This window comes from Dreissena polymorpha, chromosome 7 (assembly GCF_020536995.1).
Source record: "Dreissena polymorpha isolate Duluth1 chromosome 7, UMN_Dpol_1.0, whole genome shotgun sequence".
NCBI classification, from domain to species: domain Eukaryota; kingdom Metazoa; phylum Mollusca; class Bivalvia; order Myida; family Dreissenidae; genus Dreissena; species Dreissena polymorpha.
In genome coordinates, this window is record NC_068361.1 from 76,273,186 (window position 1) to 76,300,355 (window position 27,170).

General features: G+C 37.6%; 2 protein-coding genes, 1 long non-coding RNA gene and 1 other non-coding gene across 11 annotated transcripts in view; 1 reads left to right on the forward strand and 3 right to left on the reverse strand.

Moving 5' to 3' along the window:
• The window catches only part of LOC127838181 (general transcription factor IIH subunit 4-like), a 146,605-nt gene that overhangs the window by 47,020 nt on the left and 72,415 nt on the right, over positions 1–27,170 (forward strand). The window lies entirely within an intron of this gene.
• LOC127838191 (uncharacterized) lies at positions 6,472–11,135 on the reverse strand. Its single transcript, XR_008029709.1, has 3 exons — positions 10,958–11,135; positions 7,679–7,844; positions 6,472–7,064 (listed from the first exon to the last, which is right to left on the reverse strand). It is a non-coding gene; the product is annotated as an uncharacterized LOC127838191 (long non-coding RNA).
• Trnai-aau (transfer RNA isoleucine (anticodon AAU)) lies at positions 12,035–12,107 on the reverse strand. The gene has a single exon. It is a non-coding gene; the product is annotated as a tRNA-Ile (tRNA).
• Positions 18,016–27,170, reverse strand: part of LOC127838182 (uncharacterized) — a 69,765-nt gene continuing 60,610 nt past the window's right edge. For 2 of the 6 annotated variants that reach the window (XM_052365773.1, XM_052365771.1), the window contains 2 exons: positions 19,415–19,558; positions 18,016–18,237 (listed from right to left, as the gene is read on the reverse strand). In XM_052365773.1, coding sequence (XP_052221733.1) covers positions 18,115–18,237; positions 19,415–19,558 — 267 coding nt within the window. In that variant the 3' untranslated portion in view covers positions 18,016–18,114. Of the gene's footprint in view, positions 18,238–19,414; positions 19,559–21,639; positions 21,784–22,819; positions 22,994–27,170 lie in introns of all 6 variants that reach the window. The other 4 variants (XM_052365769.1, XM_052365772.1, XM_052365770.1 and 1 more) reach the window with 4 other exon arrangements.

Sequence of the window (27,170 nt, forward strand, 5' to 3'; positions counted from 1 at the left end):
TATGGTGGAGATGGGAGCAAATAGAAGACCCGAGAAACAAATGGCTTTAAGGTCCATTTATACTTTTTTGGACGAAAAAAGGGCAATAACCCAAGTGAACCCGGTCCAAATGAAATATGATGCATGCTTCTCAAATCTACTTTTACTGATGCATACAAATACGTATATTTTGCGAGTTAAAGAAAATTTAACCACGAGATTTGTTATAGTTGTCTAGTTTCCTACCGAAAAAATAAACGCCTTTGTGTTCGATACTTATCTGTTTTTGTTTTCACATAATCATCGCAAATGTTCTGCTTTTTATTTATACTTTTATCAACATTAACACAAAGAAAATAGCTAACCACAAAACAAAACAGAGATAACGTCATGCAAATACACAAACTGACTTACACACAGCAAGTCTTTGCTAATATTAAAGAACATTGAAATTTCCTCCTCCTCCTCCTCCTCCTCCTCCTCCTCCTCCTCCTCCTCCTCCTCCTCCTCCTCCTCCTCCTCCTCCTCCTCCTCCTCCTCCTCCTCCTCCTTCTCCTACTTCTACTACTACTACTACTACTACTACTACTACTACTACTACTACTACTACTACTACTACTACTACTACTACTACTACTACTACTACTAGTACTACTATTACTACTACTACTACTACTACTACTACTACTACTACTACTACTACTACTACTACTACTACTACTACACTACTACTACTACTACTACTACTACGACTATTACTACTACTACTACAACTACTACTGCTACTACTACTACTACTACTGCTGCTACTTCTACTACTACTACTACTACTACTACTACTACTTCTACTACTACTACTTCTTCTTCTACTACTACTACTAGGTCTTTTCTGGGGAATAACTCTTGTTTGTCCGATAGGGGTCCTTAAAGGTACATACCCACTCGCCATGTTAATAGAGCATACTACGCTAAATAGGCTGTAGGTGACGCCTACCCTTATTAAAACCCCGGTCCAAAACTAGATCAACTCGACAGACAGTCGACGGGAGTTCAGCGAGCACAATAATATTTCCGGGGGATAACTCTTGTTTGTCCGAAAAGGGCCCTTAAATGTGCATTCCCACTCGTCATGTAAATAGAGCATACTACGCTAAATAGGCTGTAGTTGACGTTAACCATAATTAAGACCCTTGGCCGAAACTAGATCAGCCCGACAGGCAGCCGACGGGAGTCAAGCGTGCTCTAGGTCGTTCTCGTGGGATAACTCTTGTTCGTCGGAAAGGGGCCCCTCAAGGTGCATACCCAATCGCCATGAATATAGAGCATTCCACGCCATAACGGCTGTAGGTGACGCCGATCCTATTTAAAACCCCGGACCGAGACTAGATCAGCCCGACAGGCAGCCGAGATGGAAGTTCAGCGTTCACTTGGTTTCCGGGGGATAACTCTTGTTTGTCCAAAAGGGGCCCTTAAAGGTGCATACCCACACGCCATGTAAATAGAGCATACTACGCTAAATAGGCTGTAGGCGACGCCTACCCTTATTAAAACCCCGGGCTGAAACTAGATCAGCCCGACAGACAGCCGACGGGAGTTCAGCGAGCACAAGAATATTTCCGGGGGATAACTCTTGTTTGTCCGAAAGGGGCCCTTAAATGTGCATACCCACTCGCCATCTAAATAGAGCATACTACGCTAAATAGGCTGTAGGTGACGCCGATCCTAATTAAATCCCCGGGCCGAAACTATATCAGCCCGACAGGCAGCCGACATGAGTTCAGCGTGCACTAGGTCGCTTCTGAGGTATAACTCTTGTTTGTCCGAAAGGGGCTCTTAAAGGTGCATACCTACTCGCCTTGTAAATAGAGCATACTATGCTAAATAGGCTGTAGGTGACGCCGAACCTGATTAAAACTCCGGCCGAAACTAGATCAGCCCGACAGGCAGCCGACGGAAGTTCAGCATGCACTAGGTCGCTTCCGGGGGATAACTTTTGTTTCTCCGAAAGGGATCCTTAAAGGTGCATAGCCACTCGCCATGTAATTTGAGCATACAACGCTAAATAGGCTGCAGGTGACGCCGACCCTTATTAAAACCCTGGCCCGAAACTAGTTCAGCCCGACAGGCAGCCGACGGGAGTTCAGCGTGCACTAGGTCGCTTCCATGCGATAACTCTTGTTTGTCGGAAAGGGGCCCTTAAAGGTGCATACCCACTCGCCATGTGAAGAATGCACAATCGGATAATATATTCTTTAACTACAATGTATAAACCAAACTTGCTAAATAGGCTAAATGAGCTTAATATATCAGCTAAATAGGTTACTTAGGCTAAAAAGGATGTATGTATCAACCTATGTACTTAACAGGCCAAAAAGGCTAAATAGGCTAAATTAGCTTAATTGGCTAACTTCACACAGACTTTTAAACTCGTGTATTTTTGTGATATTCAGTAAGATTTCCATTTTCGTGCGTTACAGGCGTGACGGATTTCCCCCGGAAGAGGCTAGATTTGTCAAAATTCAACATCTGTTTGCAGCCTGATCTGAAACACACACTAATAATCCTTTCAAAATCAAATACCGTTTAAACAGGTATTATTTGAATGCAACTATCATTGGTTGATAAAATTTGTCAGTTTAGTTTGTACCAAAATGGCTTTTTTCCCAAAGTTTTGGCAATCCGATTAACATCGATTTGCTCTTTTCAGATTGTTTGTGAAAACGTTGATTAAAAGGCCCAAAATAACACAACGAGCGATATCATATGGACCGTCCTCTGTGAAAATGGGGTTTAATGCATATACGTAAAGTGTCGTCCCAGATTAGCATGTGCAATCCGCACAGGCTTATCAGGGATAGCACTTTACGCCTAAATTTGATTTTTGCTAAGAAGAGACTTTCTTGAAACTAAAATTAAATAATTTGTATATATACTAATACATAGTGCCAGTTACGCGGTCTTGGTAGCATATTTTGTACCCCTATATACCTTAATTTGTGTTTATAGCGGATAAAAAAGGGTATGGAGATACATGTATTTAAAGTGGGAACCCCATGACCTATTTCTAAATCAGAGACCCGGTAACTGGTATATGTGTGAATATATATATATATATATAGACGTCCCCCTGGATATCACAGATTTCGATTTTATGTAATTGTCAATAAAATTATAAATTGTCAATTGTTCTTTGTGGATGTGAAACCGCCTAAACCTACCGACCCGAACTTTAGAATGAAAAGCCCGAGGAGGACTTGATAGTCTCGAAAAAGCCATTGTCAATTGGTTTATGGGGTTTCAAAACCGAAATATCCATGGTAACAGGTCTGCCAGGGTTGACCTTGACGCACTGTAAGCAAGATAAACAAGCGCGGTTAAACGCGGTTTAAATGTAAACAATCGATAATTTAAACCTGGGGCCAGAAGTGGTGCCATAATGCATACAGGATAATACTACAGGGTAAACTGATCGTGAGTCGGACACTTTTCTTTCTATGCACAGCCTTCATTTCTTAATAACGTAACTGATCATTATGATCGACTGGCACCCGAATGAATACGTCTTACACTGTTTTGATATAAATTGGGCCGGGATATAGCTGTATTTAATGCAGAACACGTCATTAAACGGGGACCGGTTAATTCGATCGTGACTCGGACGATTTTGATCCTAAGTCGGACAGTCGGATATAGAGTCGGAAAGTGTTAATTTTCACTAATTTGAAGGAATCAGCGTCTGTTAGGGATAAATACACTAGTATTGATCAGTCGGTGAAACACTATATCGTCCTTCTAGATCGAAAGGGATGAACCTCCAGCTTGAAACGAGCTTGAGATTAATGAATTTCGATCGACATTTTCTGTATGCTGTTATTTAACTCTCAGTTACCAAGTCTGATAAGAATCAACAGGCCGCATTTAGTTCAATTGAAAAATAATTGAGGTCTTACACTCAAAATATTAAGTAAGACTAATCAACAAATTATTTTTATGTTATAAATGTTATATTTACGCAACACGTTGGATGTAATCACTTTCAGCATCGTAACAAAGATTTGCAATCGAAACATTTGTTAACATCATTAAGTTTACTGAAAGTCTAAAACGTCGAAGAACTATAAGACATCTAATACATAAAACTAACATGATTCATTCACTTTTGAGAAGAGAAACTTTACTCAAAACTAAGCGTTATGATTAACTTGTGTTTGTTTTTCCCCTCTATTTACGAAACCGTTTCATTATAGATAAGCATCGAGCTGTTTTGGAATCTTTGCCTTTTTTTGATCTTTTTTTTGGCATATTCTGTATTAAGCTTTTCTGTTTTTCTCTTGCTATCTTTCTTTGTTCTTTCTCAATAACTTTTCTTTTCTTCACTTTGTGCAATCTTTTCATTGTACAATTCGTCAGCCGTAATAGCAAAGAATCCATTCGAAGTATGTGATTTTCGCTTAATTGGAAAAGCATTGATTGGCTTCGGTAAAGGAAACATGTCATTGGCGATTTTCTTTGCAGAAACTTTTGCTGGTGTTGATGACTATTATTTATACATTTGCTACGTTTGAAACACTTTATCCTCAAGCTCTATACCGCTTAGAAGTGCAGCACAGTACTTAGCAATCTGTGCAGAGGTTAGTGTGGACTCGATAATCTCAAGCGCCTTAATATCAGACACATAGCCACAGTGTGGCTGTGGAGGGCTACTCTCAACGGACATAAGGTTACCAAAGGGGTCAACACTAATGGGTAAGTCAATTACACTTTCACTTGCGGATAGAGGTATTGACAACTCTATAGACATGACATTATCCATACTAACGTTGACATCTGATTCATACGAACAGACAGAGGTCATCAACGGATCACTTTGGGTACCCATGTCTGTCAGAACAGTCTGTGTAACGTGTGTTGTGGTTGTCTGTGTCACATTAGACAGGTCTGTCTGTGTCACATTGGACGGGTCTATATGTGTCACATTGGACGGTTTTCCATGTACCACGTTGGTCGCGTCTGTCGGTACTGTCTGTGTCGTGTCAGCAGCATTTGAACTGGAGGACACTGGCAGTGCCATATGGGAATCAACATTATAATCCGTGAGTGCCCCTGCTGGTTTGTATGCGCTATCTGGTATTGCATTTGGGTCGACGGGGTAAATTCCTGTTGCACGAAAACCATTTGTTATGTTCATTTCGTAATTGAAGATGCCCATGCTTTGCCAAATATTCTTAAGACATTAGCATGGGTAGGTGGAACACCGGTCTCTGTTTTAAACCTGTCTACATGCACGCTCCAGCTTGTTTTCAATGCCTTGAACACGGAACAGTCAAACGGCTGAGTCCAATGACTGGTGTAGCTTGGAAGCTCGCCCAAGATATAATGTTACAATCAAAGTAAAACACTTCAAAGTTGTGATCTGTACACATTATGAAAATTTTACCTGCGTGTTCGCTGAGATTTCAATCCCGTAAGTAAAACAAAACTTGCTTTCTCGTCGCTTTTCTTTTTCAAAATTTACCGCGTTATACTGTTTATGGGAGACAACCTTGCAAAGACCGGATTTACGTCACGATTTAACGAACGGTTACTCTTGTGATAGAAAGGTTCAAAGTACCGAAAGTGATCAAAATTTAACAGGATTTGTGTACATTGCATTGTTATATATGAGGTCAAAAATGTCCGACTCTAGATCGCGTCCGACTTACGATCAGTTTACCCTACCTGTATGCATCCAGCGTTTAAACATGGCAGGAAAACGTCGTGCTAACGCCGCTAAAAATTATTGCTTTACATTGAATAATTATACTGAAGAAGAATATAATAAAATATGGGGATTAGCATGTGGTTATATGATAATTGGAAAAGAAGTAGGTGAAAAGGGTACACCCCATCTACAGGATTTTGTGCAGTTATTTGACAAAAAAAGGATTAACTTTTTTAAGGGGCACACTGGGAAATAGCCCGTGGGGGAGTGGAAGAAAAAAAATAATATATATATATATATAAATATATATATATATATATATAGTTATAGTTATATATATATAGTTATATAGTTATATATATATATATATAGTTATATAAGTAAAATGTAATCATCCAGATTGTGAATATTATATAATAAAAGTAAAAACACGTGTCTGGGATTTTAAATATATATTGATATAGCCAACGCCCTAAATATATATACTATTGCCGTGTTATGCGATATATATATATAACAAAACACGGCAATCACGCAACACATGATGCGACACTTCATATTCAACAACGACATTCAAATTTCGATGCAACAATTCCTGCCAAAGCTTAGAGCGACAATGCGTTAATCAAATGTAAGAATGTGTCGTATGATGCGTAGCGTGTGTTGTATGGTGTGTCGTATGGTGCCTCGCGTGTCGTATGTAGCGTCGCGCGTGTCGTATGGTTCGTCGCGTAGATTGGCGAGAGGCGACTATCAAACGGCATTTAATGTGTCATTAACAAGATACCGTAAAAGGTGCAATATTTTTTTTATTCGAGTTGTCGTGTTTAAGTTGATATTACGAGTTTTATACAAAACTATACATTGTTTAAATTTATGACAAATTCGAGTGTCTTGATCAAGATCAAACGCGTACAAGAAAAATGCGTTTGTGCCTTTTTACCGTTGCATCACAATGCTCCAAATGTTCAAACTCCTCACTTCCCGGCCATTCTCCCAGGACGAATTACTCTGACCCTCACGCCGCAGACTAAGCCTATGCTAAAGTATTTCATCAACATTCTTAAGGTCATATTCGCCAGTTCGCAGTTGTGGGGAATTCGTTTCCCCAGAGCCACAATTTCAACCTTATTCGGGCCACTTCCGGTTAGGAATCTCCTCCACTCGCCCGCGCTCGGAAATTCTCGTTTTGACGGGTTGCTGTATGCAGCAGCGGATCCACTATCGTCGCCAAATTCAAATTCATTCGGAAAGCCTCTGATGTCGGGTGCCAAACGAACGAAATTTGGAATACCAATTTTATCGCCGTCGTCGGTATTCAGCCAGTTTGTAAACGCGTCGCCTGTTGCTATCGTCAGACCGTTTCCGGCGGGCGCGTTTGTCACTGAAATGCAAGCGTCAAATAATGCAGACTCGCATCAAGTCAACATAAGCGTCATCATCAGTAGCAGCCAACTCGTCGTCATCGCAACTGTCATCATCAGCGTCGGCTTAATCATCGTAATTAACGATTCTTATCATTATCATCAATATTAAGGCATTCGCGCAGTCTGGTCAGGAGCTCTGCTGTCTGTTTTAACCCATTTATGCCTAGTGGACTCTCTAATCCTTCTAAATAGGATCAATTTATTTCCAAACTTAGGATTGTTTAGTATATTTATTTCTATACTTAGAATATTTTTTACATAATTCCTTTAAGCAAACAGCGCAGACTCTGATGAGACGCCGCATGATGCGGCGTATCATCAGGGTCTACGCTGTTTGCCTAGGCCTTTTTTCTAGACGCTAGGCATAAATGGGTTAAAAACATGCCCGATCCCGTGATCTCATTAGCAGAAAGGTTAGCTCCTGTTCAGACTAAGCAGAGGCATATGCTGGGCTTGAGCTATGCTCTCCACATATGCCATAAGACCCATTTTCGCATGATGCGGGCCAATGTCAGTGTATCATCGTGTAACTCAATAAACAATAAGCAGAGCAAATCAAAATATAGCTCACCGTATTCCGCCTCATCCGTTGGAATAGGAATCGCATGGACAACGCATCTTGATACGAGCAGAACCACCAGAGCCAGGCCCCTTGTATCCACCATTATGAAGCGTATCGTCTCCGCGATGCGTCTGTTCGCTGGAATCTGATCTCTTCTAGAGCTGTGTTAAGCGCACTGTAATAAGCAAAATAAAACTTTGAGCGTCGCTCCTGGAAAACGGTGCTTAATATATGTGAGTAAAGTCTCGTTCCAGCTTAGCTTGTGCGGTCCGCACATAATGCATGTGAGTAAAGTCTCGTTCCAAGTTAGCTTGTGAGCTTAGCTTGTGCAGTCCGCACATAATGCGTGTGAGTAAAGTCTCGTTCCAGCTTAGCTTGTGCAGTCCGCACATAATGCGTGTGAGTAAAGTCTCGTTCCAGCTTAGCTTGTGCGGTCCGCATAATGCATGTGAGTAAAGTCTCGTTCCAAGTTAGCTTGTGAGCTTAGCTTGTGCAGTCCGCACATAATGCGTGTGAGTAAAGTCTCGTTCCAGCTTAGCTTGTGCAGTCCGCAAATAATGCGTGTGAGTAAAGTCTCGTTCCAGCTTAGCTTGTGCAGTCCGCACATAATGCATGTGAGCAAAGTCTCGTTGCAGCTTAGCTTGTGCAGTCCGCACATAATGCATGTGAGTAAAGTCTCGTTCCAGCTTAGCTTGTGCAGTCCGCACATAATGCATGTGAGTAAAGTCTCGTTCCAGCTTAGCTTGTGCAGTCCGCACATAATGTATGTGAGTAAAGTCTCGTTCCAGCTTAGCTTGTGCAGTCCGCACATAATGCATGTGAGTAAAGTCTCGTTCCAGCTTAGCTTGTGAAGTCCGCACATAATGTATGTGAGTAAAGTCTCGTTCCAGCTTAGCTTGTGCAGTCCGCACATAATGTATGTGAGTAAAGTCTCGTTCCAGCTTAGCTTGTGCAGTCCGCACAAAATGCATGTGAGCAAAGTCTTGCTCCAGCTTAGCTTGTGCAGTCCGCACATAATGTATGTGAGTAAAGTCTCGTTCCAGCTTAGCTTGTGCAGTCCGCACAAAATGCATGTGAGCAAAGTCTTGCTCCAGCTTAGCTTGTGCAGTCCGCACATAATGTATGTGAGTAAAGTCTCGTTCCAGCTTAGCTTGTGCAGTCCGCACATAATGTATGTGAGCAAAGTCTCGTTCCAGCTTAGCTTGTGTAGTCCGCATATAATGCATGTGAGCAAAGTCTCGTTCCAGCTTAGCTTGTGCAGTCCGCACATAATGCATGTGAGCAAAGTCTCGTTCCAGCCTGCAGTCCGCACACGCTAATCATGAACAACACTTTACGCCTAGACTGGATTTTTGTTAAGAAAAGACTTTCTTTATACGAAATACCACATAGGCGGAAAGTGTTGTCACTGATTAGCCCGTGCTGACGTCACAGACTAGTCTGGAACGACACTTCACGCACGTGCATTATGCCTCGGCCGTTTCCGAACGCGAGGCTTATTTATAGTGGATTGAGGAACTTGAATTATTAGGACGCAGTGTTGATTATCGTCCGCATTTTGTGAGTTCTGGTTTTGAAATGGTTGAGATAGATTTGCAGAAAATAAGAAAAGTAACGGTGCCCCATGTGTGTCATTGTTCACTGATGAAAAAGTGTAAGGATCATTGATTAACGAAGGACAAATGCGTAATTATGACATTTATATATTTAAATTGTAAGAACTTGCTTTAAGTTATAGACAGCTGATTGATCGGACGATATATATATATATATATATATATATATATATATATATATATATATATATATATATATATATATATATATATATATATATATATATATATATATATATATATTACTGTAGAACTTCCTTCAAGTTATAAACAGTTCACTGATTGGACGATCTTAAAGGGACCTTTTCATAGATTTTGGCATGTATTGAAGTTTGTCATTAAATGCTATATATTGATAAATGTAAACATCGGATCTAAAAAACTCTAGTAAAAAACAAGAATAAAATTAAAGATAGAAAAAAGTAACACTCAAGTGGGCTCAAACCACTGACCGCAGAGGTAAAAGTATATCGCTTAGGCCACCCGGCCATCTGTGCTCATACCATAACCGCTGTATTTTATACTTTATATAAGCAATCCTCGTAGTGTCACAAAATATAACGACAACAACAGAACTCTCCAAAATATTCAATCGTTTCGCGTTGCAACGCTTTATAACGTTCAGGTTTTTAAATCCTCACAATTATATGACAAACAACGAACATTTGTGAATCTGAAACATTTTTTAATTTGTGAATTTACCAAAACGTGAAAAGGTCCTTTTAAACTTTCCATATGTGTATATAATATAGATGGGGAGAAAACACGTTAAATTACGACTTATAATGCTGTGTTTATAGTTTTCTCGAAAAAAATCATCGTACAACACAATGTTTCTGCAATCCACAACGTAACCTGTAAACTTCCATTTAAAAAAACAACAACAAGAAATATCTTTTAAAAAGATATTCGGCATTATTTGTTATAATAAGAATTGGCAACGGACATGTATACATAAACAGTTAATTTTAAAACTAAAAGCAATATTTGTAACACTAAGTCATATGTTTTCGCCGTATAACAATATTGTTATTTTATTGATTGCATATATACATCTTGAATTAAAGACTATGTCGCTTAAACTTGGTAATATAATTTATATAAACCTTCCATAGAGGTATAAAAAAAAAACAAAAGAAAGAATTATTCCTCGCATATATATATATATATATATATATATATATATATATATATATATATATATATATATATATAGACATGCGCGAATGAAGACTCACATATCTGCGCTTATGTAATTATAATGTTTTTCTGTTTACTTAGTATACTATATTATTCCAGTAGTTTTAACGGTGCTTATATACGGCATTTAACGGCATGTTTCTTCCAAAATTCACATAATAATATACAGTTGTTAGATTTATTTTAGTTTTTTTTTGTGTGTATCTTAAAATCAGCATACATAAAATATTCAGTAGCGCAAGGATACTCGAGTGAATTGTGACCGCCATGTCCATATTACAATTAGCAAACAAACTGGCGATCATTAAAATTCATATTTGTCATACATGGAAACGAGCGGTATTTTTTAATATTATTGTTGTTCAACTTTGTAAGTCAGATCATTGACAGAAAAAAGTCCATTTAGTCTATGTATGTCATACACGGTACTCGTACATGTCGCACAAGACAATACAATAACTCATTTACTTACCGTCTGTGTATTAAAATTCAGTTTCCCCAGAGTTTATTTATTAATTTTATAAATCTAAAAACACGCAGTGAGTTCAGTGATGATTTCTGTTCCGGAGAAATAAAAATTCCATATTTATATCTTTCTAACTCTATGATCGACCAATCATAGACGGTATTGCATGTGCTTTATCAAACTTATTAGATTCACACCAACCCATTGCTCTATTCTACCAAGTCCTAGAAAACCAGACAATCGTTTAACCCTGCAATATTGAAACGAAGCGAGTGCAAATTAATCTTCACGCGATGGTCACGACAGTGGCGGTTTGTCCTTTTGCTGTAATTAGTTTTCCACGTGCTCATCAAAACTGTGAGATTTTTCGTTCTTGCTGAATTATACAAGTGGTGACAAATAATACTTATACACGAGGTACACATGTTTAATAACAATTGTGTTCGCTCGCAGAGCTATTGTTCATTAAAAAGCAACTTATAAATAGAATGTGTTCAATGCTAGCAGTGTTACATTAATTTAAAATATGTGGGTGGACACTGGACACGCACACAACTAAACTGCATAGGTATGTGGCAGATGAAACGTTCACATCCATGACATAGTTCACTGACGCAGATGGTTAATGTAATATCTAGGTTAAGGGAACGTTATCAATATGTTGAATTATTTCAATAATACATTAAAATAACCCTACGGAATTTGGTGTGTTCCCAACAGTAGAAAGCGTGCGTATTTGATAGTACAAATACATAATATTTATTCGAAACGACCACTAAATTCGATTGTTTCTAACGTCAGTCGATTGTGGTTGGCCTAGATTTTTAAAATAATATCCTTTGATAGTACGTTTTTTAAGTCCCGTCATTGAGCTATAAAGAGTTATTATCTTATGTTGTCTGTAAAGTGTGCAGTCCGACCAGTTAGTAGTAAAGAGTTGATTTGGTGCATTCTTTACAGTTTGATGTCCGTTTAATGAGCATTAGAGATATGATAATACATGTATACAACTATTGTAATATGTGTCTTAATAGTTCACATTACCAACTGAATTTGTCGGACGTAATTCTGCCGAAAAAGATCTGACAAGTGTGGGGATCTAACCCACGACATTCGCGTTATTAGCACGACGCTCTACCAACTGAGCTAACCGGACAGTTACAGTAATTGGTCTCCAATATGAGAAATTACAAAATACAACTTTTGTAATGTGTTTTAATAGATCATATATATGTATAACTAATATTATCTGACGCCGAGCTATAGACATATGATATTGTGTACATATGTTATGTAGGGTTAGCAGGTCAATCATCTCTCTATATATGTATATAAACGAGGAACATATAGTTTCTTTTCTGACCGGTTTCCAGTCTGGTCAATAGGATATATGGTAGGTATTTGATCTTGTTATTTATGTTAAGTGTTCAGTCCGGTTAATAAGCTATAGATATCTGATTTGGAGTATTCTTTGCACTTTGTATTCCTGTCAATTAGCTATAGATATCTGATTTGGGGTATCCTGTGCACTTGGCAATTAGTGCTGCAACAATACGCCAAAAACCGTATTGCAATAAATTGTCAGTTCAAAAATCCGTATCGCAATATATCGCAATATATTGCTAACTTGTACCAGAATTATAACTCGCCAATTACCCGATAATCTCGTATACTCCAGTTTTAAAGCAAATTCTGGTAAATATTTACTATAAATGTGCTCAAGAATAACAAGAAACACAAACATTCGCAAATTTTCTTAAGTATCAAAAACATTATGGCATTTGTTACTATTTAAAGATGTGATGAAATAACGTCCTACTGGGACGTTTTTGTTTTCACTGAACACGCGTAATTCGCCTGACGTGATGTTCCCGTTTTTATACAACACAAAATACACCCATACTTTCCATGCGGCGTTCTACATGTCTGCATAATTTTCGCGCGTTTTTTATTGAGACAAAGGATAAAACACTTTTTATTTGACGCTATTTTTTTATTGTCGCGTAAGCATTAAAATTTGGAAGCGTGTTTCCGAAATTCGGATTACAAATTAAAAATGCTCACACAGAATCGAACGAAACATTCACAGTTGTGCGTAATTAATTAAACGATAATCTGTTCAAAAGCATCGAACGAATGCTCCCATGTAACAACGCTACTCCGTATAATACACTTTTTAGAATGCTATTTTTACGTAAAAAATTATTTACACCGCTTTGCTTTGTTTACCTTGATATCGTTATTTCGATGACTTTTCTGGACGAAATGTGAATGAATTTTTGTAAAATTTTCGTACCGGTATGATGAAAATCGTATCGCAATACAATATGCGGATTGCGTATTGCGATATATACCGATATACCGGTATATTGTTGCAGCACTACTTGGCATTCTTGTCAATTAGCTATACATGAAGATATCTGATTTGGGGTTTTCTGTGCACTTGGCATTCCTGTCAATTAGCTATACATGTAGATATCTGATTTGGGGTTTTCTGTGCACTTGGCATTCTTGTCAATTAGCTATACATGTAGATATCTGATTTGGGGTTTTCTGTGTACTTGGCATTCCTGTCAATTAGCTATACATGTAGATATCTGATTTGGGGTTTTCTGTGCACTTGGCATTCCTGTCAATTAGCTATACATGTAGATATCTGATTTGGGGTATTCTGTGCACTTGGCATTCCTGTCAATTAGCTATACATGTAGATATCTGATTTGGGGTATTCCGTGCACTTGGCATTCCTGTCAATTAGCTATACGTGTAGATATCTGATTTGGGGTTTTCTGTGGACTTGGCATTCCTGTCAATTAGCTATACATGTAGATATCTGATTTGGGGTTTTCTGTGCACTTGGCATTCCTGTCAATTAGCTATACGTGTAGATATCTGATTTGGGGTATTCTGTGCACTTGGCATTCCTGTCAATTAGCTATACGCGTAGATATCTGATTTTGGGTATTCTGTGCACTTGGCATTCCTGTCAGTAAGCTATAGATATATGATTTGGGATATTCTTTAAAGTGCGCATTCAGGTCAATGAGATGTATGTACATTGTATTTTATCTTGGATATTCCGTACAGTTAACAATTCGTTCAATGAGCAACAGATATTTGATTTTTGGGATTAAGGTAACCGAACAAAATATGCTTTAGATATTTTATTTCGGGTATTTTGCCCGCAGTCTGGTCGATTATCTTTACCTTTTTGATGTTGCGTAATTTGTACGGTGTATAGACAAGTCATTTCAATAAAATAATATTAATATTTTTGTCAAGCTAAACATTCGACGTGTAGTAATAGATCGATGTGCTGTCTTTTATTTATCAAAGAATGTTCAAATGCATGCATACATCAGTTTATTAATTTAACAGCAATTGCTGTCTTTTAAATATTTATTGTATGCTACATCGTATCATATACTTAAAGTTAAACGCATTTAGAAATAATACATTTTGTACAAAACCATACATTAAAATACATCTGTCTAGGAGCCTCGTAATGTCTTATCCCACAGGGTTTTACATATGTGAGTCCATATACAATATGTTTAAACTATGAATTGTTGAATGATTTAATAACCATATGCATACGCTCGTCATTAAGATCAGTCAGCACAAAACTACTCAATAGTTTCGTTTGCATTTCTGCAAGGTCGAACTGGTGATTGTTTTTAGAAAAGTAAAATAAAATAATGCATTATGTACGTAGTTTATATAATGTTCGATCAATTTTACTTATTCATAGTAGCACGTCTGATGTAAGTGTATTCGCTCTTGTTTTTCCAAAGGCAACTTACTTCGAAAAAAAGGCATCTTTGCAAGGTTTACTGATACAAGAGGCAATTCATAAATTCAAACAAAAAAGAAGTAATATATATTTATCCGAAATGTAAAAAAAGGCAATACACCGATAGTAATCGGCACTTCGTAAATGTGCATATTTAAACGCCCATGCTATGTTTGCTATAATTAAGTATATTTTGCACGCTTTTGTAGGCTACCAGATTAAAACAAAAAAAATAATTCAAGTTTATGGTCACAAACTGCTCTTTTTTTGTATGCACAAGCGTATGTACACAACCCTGTTCCAATGAATACAAATACATATTTTACAACACATATCTGTAGTTTATACATGAACTATGCTATGAACGTTGAATGAAACAGACACACGTAACAATAAAAATCTAAATAAAGGTTATTTCAAATGAAGCTCGCTCTGGGTCGAATGAAGCTCGCTCTGGGTCGAATGAAGCTTGCTCTGGGTCGAATGAAGCTCGCTCTGGGTCGAATGAAGCTCGCTCTGAGTCGAATGAAGCTCGCTCTGGGTCGAATGAAGCTCGCTCTGGGTCGAATGAAGCTCGCTCTGGGTCGAATGAAGCTCGCTCTGGGTCGAATGAAGCTCGCTCTAGGAACACAGTACTTAATGCATAAAACTTCTTCCTAGACTAGCATGTGCAGTTTACAGAAGCCAAGTAGGACGGCACTTTCTGCCTGGACTGGATTTTTGTGCAGAAGTAACTTCCTTTAAACAAAAAAATTCCATTAAAGCGGGAAGTGTCATCGATTAGTCTGTGTGGACAGCACAGGCTACTCTGGGGCGACATAATGCGCATGCGCATTAAGCCCGGTATTCCCAGAGCATGACTCTAATTGTTTTCTTGTAGGTACAGATAGGGCTCCATCGGTTCTGATTGTAGACTGCGTGCCCCTATGGATGATTGTAGACTGCGTGCTCCTATGGATGATTGTAGACTGCGAGCTCCTATGGATGATTGTAGACTGCGTGCTCCTATGGATGATTGTAGACTGCGTGCTCCTATGGATGATTGTATACTGCGAGCTCCTATGGATGATTGTAGACTGCGTGCTCCTATGGATGATTGTAGACTGCGAGCTCCTATGGATGATTGCAGACTGCGTGCTCCTATGGATGATTGTAGACTGCGAGCTCCTAAGGATGATTTTCAGTACGCTTTCTTGCCCTTAAACAAACACATGGGTTTGCATGCATTATTCAATTTAGTAAAAAGCAAATTCCACTATGTCGCTGTATTATGTTTTATATATTTTAACCATACTTGTAATACTTGACATATAACTAACCAAAATAACAACATTTAATACTTTTTCTTTGGTGGCCATTTTCAATATTATTCATGAAAATTTGTTTTAAATATTTATCAGTATTTCTAACATGCAGCAACATGTAAGGTGATGAATTTAAATATATACTGAAGAAAAATAGTGTTTACTATTTACATTTTACAAAAACGAGCTTAAATAAAATTTGATAACCGAAATTGTATGTTAAATATATTAATCAATAACCATATAAAACAGAATATGAACAATAGGAGACATTGTACAATGTAACATTATGAGATATTCATAAACACAACATCTTGACGTAATCGACATTAATTTAAAAAGTATTTTTAATTTAAGTACAGATGTTTAAGTACTCTTTTACTTCAGTTGTTCGTTACAAAACAGTTAACAATAATGTTGAAATAAAACAGTAGCAAATACTCACCATTGAAGTATAATGGAATATCTATAGTGGAGTGGACGATACAAAGGTGATACAAATAAACAACGCTATTTTTATCATATTATTTTATTTAGCAGACATGTGAATTATTACTTCTGCGACAACAGGAACGCTATACATGCATACGTGGAACATATATCAGGTGCAGAATGAACGGGGTTTTCAGGTGTTTACATACGGGCTGCACAGAATGTAAACACACCGTTATGAACTTTATTTTTGCGAATATCTTAAGTTCTTGAAATTCATTTGCAAAAATTTTAGTGCATAAAAAAACAGTTGTTCTTGCAGTTTGTGCCGATATCATAAGGTATAAGAATAAATCATTGAATACGTTTGAAATCGGTGACAAAATGTCACGTTGCGTGAAGCATAACCGTATAAATGAATGCAGTACACATAGGATTTTTTAACAAGAACAAATGCTAATTACATAAAGTAATTCTGAAGTGTCTATTTCACACTGTCACAAGCAGTATATACAAATCTGCATGTTATGTACTAGCTGAAATTCTTAAGAAATATTGTTTTAAAAAGTTATTCGAACAAAAGCACCTCTTACCGGTTCCCACAAAATTACGTGATCCTGCCCCCTGATATATGAGGGTTGTTTAAAATACTATATGCAAACTTGCAATGGATGCGTTGTTTTATCACTCTGTGCCGGGGCACAAATAGCCGGTATAGTCTTCAAATAAGTTGAATAAATGTGTACATAACGTGTTGGTGTTTTAACCACAAAAAAAGCCAACAATGTTGTGTGAAGGTTTGTCTTATTTCGTTTCTGAATTATTAACGATACACGAGTTATTTCCCACTTCTATTTGGATGCTCAATGAAAGAAAGCACCTAAATCTCCATGTCTTTCTTTAAATGTAAAAGTTTATGCACCGAATATCATCAGCTATGCAAACACGATGTTTCAATGGTGCAGTATTTGTACATTGCCATAAATCTTTTTTTTTATTATCAAGGTACAATATGTGCGGTACAGTGCATTATTACATAGGTGTAAAGAGACAGACTGTATAACGAGAAAGAGAAAAGGGCCGGAAAAAATTGTATTCGCAATATATCGTTCATGCACGTGTTTATATTTGGTAAATGTGATTTTTTAATCACGTGTTTTACACAACTCGTTATAAATGGTTTTGCAAGCCAATCTGGCAACATTGTATTAAGCATGAGAGGCAACCCGCCTCGTTGTTAAATATAAGCACATGTATCGCCTGCCAAAATTAATCGGACACGGACCTTTATATTTTAATGCATTTAGTTACCGTAACAATTAATACTTTGTATTTGTTTCCACAAGTTAATACCGAATCTTCTTCGGTTTATCGCTATAAATGACATACTTTCGGCATATGCAGGAACGAACAAAACCGAATACAAACACGGAAAACAATTGTGGCACATAATTTCTGCTCCTAAAGTTCACGAATATCCGGTTAATCTTGGCGAGCTATAAGTGTAAGTAGTTATCAAACCACAAAAACTGTCGCATGATTTATATGAAGATTTTATATAGGCTCAAAACAACGAATAGCACAAATGTCACATGTGTTATAGATTATACAAACGTTAGTGCATATAAACAATGTTATGACAACGACGTAGTCATTTTCTTTTGTTTTGGAACGCGAACTACTTTTCGGTCTGTGTCATCACGCGCTCGCACGGGTGAAACTATTTCTTCCGCGATGGCATATAGGCCTTCTACCGTCTGCAAATGGAAAACACATTTAAAGGGACATTTTCACAGATTTTGGCATATTTTGAAGTTAGTCATTAAATGCTTTATTTTGATAAATGTAAACATTGAATCATAAAGCTCCAGTGAAAAATCAAGAATAAAATTTAAAAAATGAAAAAAATGTGTCGCGCACCGGGGCTCGAACCAGTGAAGCCCGGAGTCCTGAAGTAAAAACGCATTAACCCTCTCGGCTATTCTGCCGAGTGTTTATGCAGGACGTATTTTATATCTTATATAAGCAATCTTCGTAGTTTCGTAAATTTAAACGACAACAACAGAACTCTCCAAATTATTCAATCGTTTCGCGTTGCAACGCTTTATAATTTTTAGGTTTTTAAATCGTCAAAAGATGCATATAATGGCTATATTAGACTATGGTTAATGTTCAGTAATACTATTTCTTCACAAATATCATAACTAAAACGAAAATTTGCGAATCTGAAACATCTTTTTTCAATTTTGTCAATTTACCAAACCGTGAAAAGATCCCTTTAATAGATTTAACTTCATACCATATAAAAAAAGAAACGAATACCGTTGTATTAAATGAGTCAGTATCAATAATAATAACAATAAATCACGTTATTAAAGTGTAAAGAAGAAGCAGTAGTTGTTTGTATTATAAAGTATCAAACGAGCATTTTAAACTCCAACATACTTTATGTAATTAAGAAACTTCTAAGAATTGTGAAAAAAAAGAAGTTTAAGGAAACATACACTTTTGAGTTAATTTATTAATCTTTTTCAATAAGTATTTTTACATAAACTAAAAAAACATTACTTAAGTCCTATCTTTGTGTAATTATCATGCATTCGTTGTCCGTGTGATTTTGAGCTTCTATGCGTTGATATAAGGCATCAGGTGAATTTGGAATATACACCGGTAGTGATCAATATACACTATGACATACAGATTTTTAATATAACTTTCGTTCTGGGGAAACTGGGCTTAATGCATGCGCGAAAAGTGTTGTCTGCACAGGCTAATCAGGGGTGACAGTGTCCGCTTTCACGGTATTTTTTTCTTTTAAAGGATGTCTCTTCTTAACTAAATGCAGTCATGAGCCAAGTGTTGTGAAACGACGCACTTACATTTAGCCCAGTTTTCCCACAACGGGGCCCACATACTTCTACTCATGACACTTACCTCGGCCTCGCGAAGTCTGGACACCCTTTCTGGCTCGTATACGGAGTATTTCGAGTACATCCGGTGGGCGTTCCGGTCTGGAAGACTCTGGGTGTCGAATGGCCTATCCCCCGACCTAATTCCGTCATTACCCTCTCCATCGGACTGAAATACGCCCAATGTGTGCTTGAATAGCAGTTTACGAGTATTTGCTAAAAAATATAACTTTTAAAAATAAAAACAATCAAAATAATTTAGCTTTATTATGTTTATTGTCGTCAACAGGTGTTGTTATTGCAGAAAGCTGTCCTAAGAAATTGTAGGTCAAAGTTCTGGCCAAAAATAAGTGGTCTGTTTCTGCCAATATCGCAAAACAAATCAGGAGTGGCAAGTTCGTAAAACTTGTTTTCGTTAATTCGTTAACTTTTGTTTGCACAACGTGTGTTACTCACAACTTTAATGGACTAAATAACTGAACCAATTAGCAAATTTCAAACAATGACGCTTTGATGGAAGAAATAAAACTTGATACTTAGCAGCAAATTTAAATCAAGCAAGATCAGCACAAGATATGGACAACTCAGTTACGTAACAACACTCTGAATAAAGATCATTACTGGTGCATCCACAACTACAACATAAACTTCATGCATATGCGTATACCTGCTTATAAAACGATTATTTTTAATTTAACAATATGAATATAATATGGGTGCAAATAATATATAAGTTCAAAGTTCTTATAATTAAAATAATATGGATTACCTCTTTCTGTTTACGTAACTTTGTATGCCAAAAAATATAGAATAAGAGAACACAATAAACTGTTTCATAATATACTAGGGTACCTTTGCAAGAAAGCACTGTCAAGACAATGTATGTATGTATGTATAATTATACAATATATGATTATGAGTGTTGGCTTAAACGTTAAAAACTATATTTTGATATAATACATAAGCCTGTACATCATGAACATTCATTTAACACACGTACACACGAAAGTGTTTTGAACTTTGATGTCCATTTCAATAAAATATTGTGTTAAAAGTAATGTAGTTAAATGAAGAAAACATCACTGGCATAAGCATTCACAGCTTTCGAATTCCGACTTAATATATAAGCCTTGCTCCGGGAGAACCATCGTCGGATACCCACGTTCGGCCCATTCCGTTACTCTCCATTTATCGAATTCTGGAGAGTAACGGAATGAATTAGTCGTGTGTATCCGACGATGCGGGAGAACGAGGTTGACTGCCTGTGCGTAAAGTGTCGTCTCAGATTATAGTCACAAAATACAACGAAAACAACAAAAACACTCCAAATAACAATGTATGTTATCATTTCACGTGTTAACGCTCACGGTGATTTTATGAATGTCTAATGATAATACCGGCTAACTCAAAAACGTAAATGTATATTCAGCGCGAGTCTACGCCTTTAGTGTTATTTTCCCCTCTGATGTACACTTTTCTTTTAATGTTATAAACTGATACAAAACTGGACAATTGTAATTTCGACAATATGTATACAAGTCTCTTCAAAATGAAATATGTTTGTTTAAGGTACCAAACTTATAACTACCATTACTAAAAAGACAATGCCCATCGTTTAGAATCATTAATGAATGGTCTCCCTTCTCAATGACGTTATCACGCGTGTAAATATATAAAAGAAGCATGTGTAATTCGTTATTCATTTATCTATAATACCATATAACCGGTATCAATAACAAATCTTTTTGTCATTATATGTTTAGAAAGTATACTATATGCATTTTCTTAATTTGTATTTATTTGTTGTATTTTTTTTTTTTTTTTCTGAACTTTTTGTACTGAAAACGTGACATACTTACTTCTATACTGTATGTATTAAGACGATGCGCTTATGTATAAGTCTAACTAAATGTCTGTTCTGTTACCACACGCTTTATCACATATGAGTCCCGTTCTAGGAAAACGGCATTTAATGCATGTGGGTAAAGTGTCATTTCAGATTAGCTTGGGCAGCCCGCACAGGCCAATTAGAAACGACACTTTCCGCTTTTAGGGTATTTTCCCTTTAGATGAAGTTTCTTCATAGCGAAAATCCAGTTCAAGCGGAAAGTGTCGTCCCTGATTAGCCTGTGCGGACTTCACAGGCTAATCTGGTACGGACCTTTACGCACATGCATTAAACACCCTTTTCCAGAGTGAGACACATATCACACTCTACTATTTTAATATCTCAACTCTGTACTCTCATACTTCAGATTCTCCCGGCGACGTCCTTCCGTTCTCTCGTCGAGTGAGGCGCGGGGCTGCCGACTGCACCCGCCGCTCCTTCCGGTGAGTACCGCAGGCCGACGGACTCCGTAAAACGTTTTCGTGATGAGGAGGACGCGCATGCATCTGTGTCACACAAGCGATTATGGTGCGTATATATTCAGACAAGCGGCGAGTGTATATTTCTTTAATAAAGAAACGCACAACAAGCACAATACGCAACATGCATGTTTAACATAATACCTGCAAAACAGAAGCGCCGCATTATCTTTATACATTATAGCCTTTACTCGGTGTTATTTATCATAACACGTGAGGTTTGAAGCAGGATACCAACATATTTGAAAAAATATGTCTAGCCATGGTGGAAAATATATGCTCCTGACAAAGGAAAGAAGCGGTCAACCTAAGGCGCATTTCTAAGGTTAGGAGTTTTGTAAATATGACTTAAGGCATTTCCTCAAATTTAAGGAAAAAACTTAAAAAAACTAAGGCAAAATAAAAAACCTTTTTATTTTTTTTTCCTTAGGTGGTTGGTGAATACGGGCCCTGGTTTATTACTTATATTTGACGGCGGACCTTGAAATGTTACCTAGCCATTGGTCATGATTCTATTGGGCGGCATATCGAGCCATAATAGTAACATTCAATCATACTTCACAAAAAAATCTCCAAGACAATATGATACCTTGACCTTTAATAGTGACATTGACATTCGACTTGGGTCTATTTCTTATTCGCGAACTCTGTATGAATCTGCTCATCATTTCCGTCTAGTTACATAAAAATATATTCATGATGGATGAAGTTTTTGTTAATTCAGAGTTATTTCCTTTTTAAGTATTTGACCTTTGAATGTAAATTGTGGCATTGACCTTGTACATAGGGTCTTGCTTCGCGCGCGACAATCCGCCTCATGCGGATCACACTTTGTCAAGGTACTTGAAAATACATCTATTCTGGATAAAGTTGCCCGCCCGCTAGCCTAGCTTTCGCCCCCAACCACATTGCTTTCACCAATGAGAACCCGTTTACAAACGGGCGTACAGCATGCAAGAATAATTAAGCATATGTAAAAACACACTATACAAGCATGCATGTATATCGTGCATATCGTGCATATCATGCATATATCAACACACATACGGAAACCTTTACTTACTTCATTTGAAGTTTGCTGTTGTTGTTGTTGTTGCGCGCGGTCGTTTTCTTTCTCGTCGATAAAGACTCGTCTCGATGGCGTTCGTGCGTTTTCGTTTGAGGCGCGCATGCGCAGCGAGGACTTGTGGGAACCAGGCCTGGAACCGGACATCAAGCCAACCTGGGTTTCCACTTCCTGTGGTAATAAAAGGGTTGATTGTGCTATGCTCTATGAAAACAGGACTTATTACATGTACGTGAAGGGTCGTTCAAGATTAGCCTGTGTAGTCCACACAGGCTAATCAGGGATAACACGTTCCGCTTTTATTGTAGTTTTCATTAAAGGTATTTTTCTTTTAACCAAAATCCAGTCTAGGCGGAAAGTGCCGTCCCCGATAAGCCTGTGCGAGCTGCACATGCTACTATGGGACGACACTTCACGAACAAGCATAAACCCCATTTTATCAGAACGAGGCGCAATAAGGCTAGGGGCCCCGTTTTACTGGACACAGTATGGTATATTCACATCACGATTCAATTGTCAACGAAAATCGTCAAAATCTTCATAACCTTGTTTTCATTACCTCCACAACTTTGAATTGGAATCGAATTCAGAAATGTTAAATTATTTAAATACAAAAATCAATCAAAGCTTAATTTGTCGTAAGAAGTTGATCAAAGATTCTACTTACATTAGAGATCCTAGACCCTTTAATTGTGTTAACTTTTGTTGGGTAATATCGTGTGATGGTTCGCGGTAAACTATCACATTACAAGGATCAAATTGCATATCAATCTAGCTAATATATTCGATATATTATCGGTTTACAATCAAAGCGATGATGTGATTGAACAGTCGACGGTGAATGTTACCATGATTATGGTGATGCTAAAAATATTGAATCAGATGAAAGTGATTGCGAACTGTATGCCCACAAAAATAAGCATGATTATGATGATGTCGACGACTATGAATGACTATCATCACCTCCTTCTTAGTTTTCATCTGTCCCTCCTCGTCAGATCCTGCAGATCCCGTCGCCTCACGGTGTGAGCGAGCAGACGACTGTCCAAGAATATAAAAAAAAGTATGAGCCACGGTCTGGGAGAATGGGCTTTAATGAATATACGAAAGTGTCGTCCCAGATTAGCCCGTTAAGTCCGGACTTCACAAGCGAATCAAGTACGACACTTTCCGCAAAGACTAGATTGTCGCTTAGAACAGACTTCCTGTAAATGAAACTTCCATAAAAGGGGTTAGTGTCGTCCCTGATTAGCATGTGCGGACTGCACAGGCAAATCTAGAACAACACATTACGCACATGCATTAAGCCCCGTTTTCCCTGAGCCAGACTCATACATTGAAGTCCTTATAGCATCAACCTTACTAGCACTGTAATACTACGATAATGTATACGATTTTATAATCAGGTAAAGCGAGACATGATATCAGGCATGTTTCCCTTAGTTTACATATTTAACATATTATTTTCAACTTTTGCGTTTTGCTGCTCACTTAACAGATATCTTATTTTTTGGAATTATTCTATATCATAGATGTCTCTACATTTCAGCACTATTTTTTATATTCTATTTTTATACTTTTAAGTACTATTAAATGCAGTTACATTGTAACATTTTTAGTCAGCGCTCTATTTCTCGCGCGTACTCACGTGTCGTTTTCCTGACGTCCGTTTCTTTTTCGTCTGCGGTTTGTGGCGTGTGCCGTGTACTACTGCGCGGTAGTCATTGAGAGCGTCAATCACTCCCTCGAGCATCAGGCGCCGGATACGCTGTTCCTCCTATGCTGAAACCTGTTATACTTATGATCTCCTCAAGAGCTGTGTTAACCGCACTGTAATAAGCAAAATAAAATTTGAAGCGTCGCTCCTGGAAAACGGTGCTTAATGCATGTGAATAAAGTCCACAGACCGCATAAGCTAATCAGGGACAACACTTTACGCCTAGACTGGTTTTTCGTTAAGAAAATACTTCCATTATACGAAATACCATAAAAGCGGAAAGTGTCGTCACTGATTAGCCCATGCTGACGTCACAGACTTATCTGGAACGACACTTCACGCACATGCATTTAGCCCCATTCCCCAAACGCGCGGCTTATTAGTGTGAGCGTAAGCTCACACTGAAGTAGAGAGGCAGTTTTGCAAATCAGTCTGCTTTAACTACGCTAGGGACGACAACTGCAGCTAGTAACGATAACCACTGCCTGTTTATACTTAACCACTGGTACACTGTAGCAGACAGCATGTATAAGGTTCAAAAGCTTGTTCAACGATATTGGCCAGTCTAGTGTTTATAACAGCTTGTGCCAAGACATTTGCAAGTTTATCATTGAAATATGTACATATTGGCTGCTTTCAGAAAAAACGGGACTTAATGCTGCATTAAAAGTCTGTCATGTTGGCAAAATTGTTGCTCAATAATTTAAAGAAAATAGACACAGTATTAGATACACATAACACGACATGTACATGATTATTTGTTTGTTATTTTTTAGCAAGGAAACACAATTTTAAAGATGGTTGCCAGTGCAGCAACCAATTGTGAAAAAGAGAGACATATAGTTGTTATTTAGTCTAAGTTATCTCTGTAACATAAATATGAGGATAAACAGTGCACACACTTTTCCACCTGTGTTTTAAGACACACTGTTTATACATTTGAATGGGTTGTGTTCATTTCAAACTTGCGATATAAAAAGCTATAACATAATTTGGAAAACTGAAATGCGTCTAAGATTATATAATAACGAACAACTTAAGTGCCTTCAGCGCTTTGATTTTAATTGAAGCTGTTCTTGTACCATAAACAAAATTAAAACAAAATCAAAAGGACAAAATTTGACGTCTCCTGAAATTTTAAGAACCTCATCAATTTAAATAGGCTTCATATGTTAATTTGTGTATAAAATGTAAACAATAAGGATTTTTTTCTCGGAAATTAATTTCATTTTAAATTAAACACCAGGATGTTTTCATAAGTGTTTTGTCCAACAATGACAGATCCAAATTTCTGATTATTGAAGACTGAAAGAGGGGCTTGAAGTCCATCCTTCTGTTTAGCCACCGTAGCAATCTTCTTCCTGCCCTCTCTGTCCACTTGTATGACAGTGTGAGATGATTGACACCAAACAAGCACTTGTCCAGCAGGCGTCACATTTACTCCCTGTGGGTGTTGAAGTTCCGGGTCATTGAAGGTGGAGATAACAGTCCCATCCCTGGCCAGAGTAAGGAGCTTGTGGTTGTCATAGTTGGTAACATAGATCTTGTCACCACTGGGACTCACTGCACATCTCTCGACTGAATTGAGGTAACAAAGAATATATTCGTCAATTCTGAAGAAGAATCCACTACTTGTTCACCCGACCTCAAATAACAATACATAATCATGAAAATATATTAACAGAAAGAAACACAATCTTTAATGAGGAACTTAATAAAAAGTATATAAAACAAAGAAAATACAAATGTATATATAGATAGACAGGCCATTGTTGTAACATTGTATTTTGAGTACTAAGTAGCTTCGATAATTATTGTGATATTTATTAGGACAGTAATGTTCATGACCATTACCTGCCATAGAACTAGATCCATCCTCATAAATCTTGTTCACGATATTTATTAGGACAGTAATGTTCATGACCATTACCTGCCATAGAACTAGATCCATCCTCATAAATCTTGTTCACAAGTGTTCCGGTGAGAGTTTACTTGTACAAAGCTTTGCCGGAGGTCAAATAGAGGTCCCCCTGGTGATGAGCTACTCCATAACAGTCATGTGGTAACTGCAGCCTTCTGCCCTTCATCAGCTGTACACTGTTCACTGAGACAAACTGTATACAACTGTCTACAGCAACTGCTACCTGACAAGGGGTGATCAGACACATGTCCAATTGATAGCCAGACATATCAAAATATCTGACCACTTTGAGCCGCAGGTCCAACAGCTTCAGCCTCTTGTTATTACAATCTGTAACAAGTATCTGACCATTGAACAGACCACCTATGCCGTAGATAATATAGGACGTACTAGAATCACTTGGTATTCTCACACTTACTGGAGTTGCCCCTGTGACTATGATAGCCTGGTCTGGGTTCCTCTGCATGGTCAATTCCTTGGTGATGTGTATGGTATGACCAAGACACGACAGGCTCGATAAATACTCTTCAATGTCATTGTAAATGATAATTTTTAAGGACAATGTTGTTTGAATCAAATTGTTGTTCAGGTATTTTTCTGCTTGTTTTATCAACTCTTCACTTTTCTGACGGGCTATGAAAGCCAAATTTTTGTTCTTTTTGCCAATCTGTTGTATTGCATCACTGAGACGTATAAGCTCAGTATTGTAG